Below are 2080 nucleotides of genomic sequence, written 5' to 3'. Positions count from 1 at the left end.
TATTACAAAAACACAAAATAAGTATAAATAATTATTTATATTTGTGTACTAGCTGTTTAGATTGTCAAAAAGCCTGTGTTTTTATGGTTATTAACAATGTTCGTGTACTCAGACCAGTAATATTTGGGGTCAAAAGTTTTTGCCATGGATATTTTGTGGGTCAGAAGATAAAAAGTTTGGGAACCAMTGATTTAAGCCATGCAAAAAAAGTACCTGAGGACTCTTGTGTAGCAAGTAACTAAACCACCTACATGAAACTTTAAGTAATCGTAAAAAAKAACTCATTAAATAAAAAGGTGCAGATCTGAACAGTTTAAAATTGATGAAGTCTGTGCTGGTGACAGGAGACTGTTCAGTTTTCCACCAGAGGCTAAATCTTTTTACTCAAGACATCTTAGTTCATAAACCACCTCCCTTAATGACATGACATTTATTTTTCAGATTTGTCATACAAATACTCTGCATTGGGGAACTGTGCTACATCATCAAAAGAAGAATGTGTCAAACACAAGTCAAAACAAACAAGTCAAAGTGTTGTTCATGTTTACCTCTGACTCTTTATCGCTCAAAGATCCCAGACTTCCAAAACTGTGATTTGAACATTCATTGTTGGTCAATCCCTAGAGAAAAACAACAACAACAACATTAAAAGATATTTTCACTTGATATTGCTTACAATATTAAAACTCAAACATGGGGATATCTGTAAACACCAACTAACTTTGGCTCCCACACTTGTGCTGCAGGTGCTGCCCCCTGTGCTGCCACTGACCCCACCCATAAAGCGTGCTTCGAGCAGCTCCTGTCTCCGGGGGTCCAGGCTGTGCAGCTCATCCATGGTGCCTGCATAAAAGAGAGTTTTACAGTTAAACCAAGACCCAAAACCCTCTCTCAGTCAAGAGCAGATGACTAAATCCCAGTGAGCTTCAGAGCTGAATCCTGTGACTTAAATCCAAACAAGTACTGAAGTACTCTAAAATGCCACAAATTTATTCTCTTTGAGTGGTATTTAAAGAACGAAATTAAATCGACTCTTCTTAATGCTAAGAAACTGATACCTGAAACCTACTATTAATAATCAAAGAATGCAAAAGCAGACAGCTCAAAATTTAGCACATAGGATTTATGCATTTCTCCACCACAAATATTTTCATTATGGGTATCTGAAAATATATATATTTCCAATTGCTAGGCAATGTTAAACACTGTTCTCCTGTGGGAATGATACAAATGCTCTGTGGGCTTCGGTGTTGCCGCAGTCACAGAGGTGCCTGCACACTAAATCTGTGCTTTAATGAGACAACCATTTTGAAAGTCTAAAGAGCCTTGGCGCTGTATTCAATCCTTTAGTAGGTAGGGATTATTAAAATCCATTTAAGAGGGGAAAAAACATAACATATGTTTGAAACAGCTAGAAATAAGCATCAAGTCCAAAAAGATAAGATGACTGAGCAAAACGTAATGTTATGCATATAACTACTGTTCCCTGAAGGAAAGGAACGAGGTACAACATCATGTATGGGAACCCACGCTCCTGCGTGTACTGGCTGAAGCCACCTCTAATCACGCCTTTAGGCAGATGACGTGATGACGACAGATGTCAGGCTCCGCCTGCACATATAAATACTGTCGCATCACCGTCACTCCTTAGTTCTACTGCTCTTCACCTCGCTAGAACACCTCTCTCAACTTAGCTAATTAGCTGCTGCTAATTAGCTTTGTTTGTTTCGAAGGATCTGGAATTTAGCTTAACGGCTTTAGTTGGTTTTAATCGCAGCTGCCTACCGGCAACTGTGTCTGCCCGCGGAGCGCTAAATTTGAGACACCTTTTTCTTTTATATCGACGGAGTGATTTTGTGGTTCGGGATGAGCACGAAATCACTCAGGAAGCAGAAGTCTTCAGTTCGCCCCTGTCCCCAGGGGTGCGGCTTCTCGCTCCACGAAAAGGACCAGCACGAGGCTTGCCCGGTCTGTCTGGGGATCGTCCACGCGAGCCCGAAGCGTGTGCGTTTTGCCGCCTGCTTCGACGCTCAACTCTGGAGAGACGGGTTAAGTTCTTGGAGAAAGTGCTGGGCGAGGC

The 2080-nt window shown here is 41.2% G+C and overlaps 1 protein-coding gene across 2 annotated transcripts in view; it reads right to left on the bottom strand.

Moving 5' to 3' along the window:
* The window catches only part of tlk1a (tousled-like kinase 1a), an 18670-nt gene that overhangs the window by 6994 nt on the left and 9596 nt on the right, over positions 1-2080 (bottom strand). For both annotated transcript variants that reach the window (XM_014001297.1, XM_014001303.1), the window contains exons 2-3: positions 722-843; positions 549-620 (exon numbers count right to left, since the gene is read on the bottom strand). In XM_014001297.1, the coding sequence (XP_013856751.1) occupies positions 549-620; positions 722-838 (189 nt within the window). In that variant the 5' untranslated portion in view covers positions 839-843. The remainder of the gene's footprint in view (positions 1-548; positions 621-721; positions 844-2080) is intronic.

This window comes from Austrofundulus limnaeus, unplaced genomic scaffold (genome assembly GCF_001266775.1).
Source record: "Austrofundulus limnaeus strain Quisiro unplaced genomic scaffold, Austrofundulus_limnaeus-1.0 Scaffold9, whole genome shotgun sequence".
NCBI classification, from domain to species: Eukaryota; Metazoa; Chordata; class Actinopteri; order Cyprinodontiformes; family Rivulidae; genus Austrofundulus; species Austrofundulus limnaeus.
The sequence above is the reverse complement of the archived record's forward strand: the minus strand, read 5'-3'. Positions and strand labels throughout refer to the sequence as shown.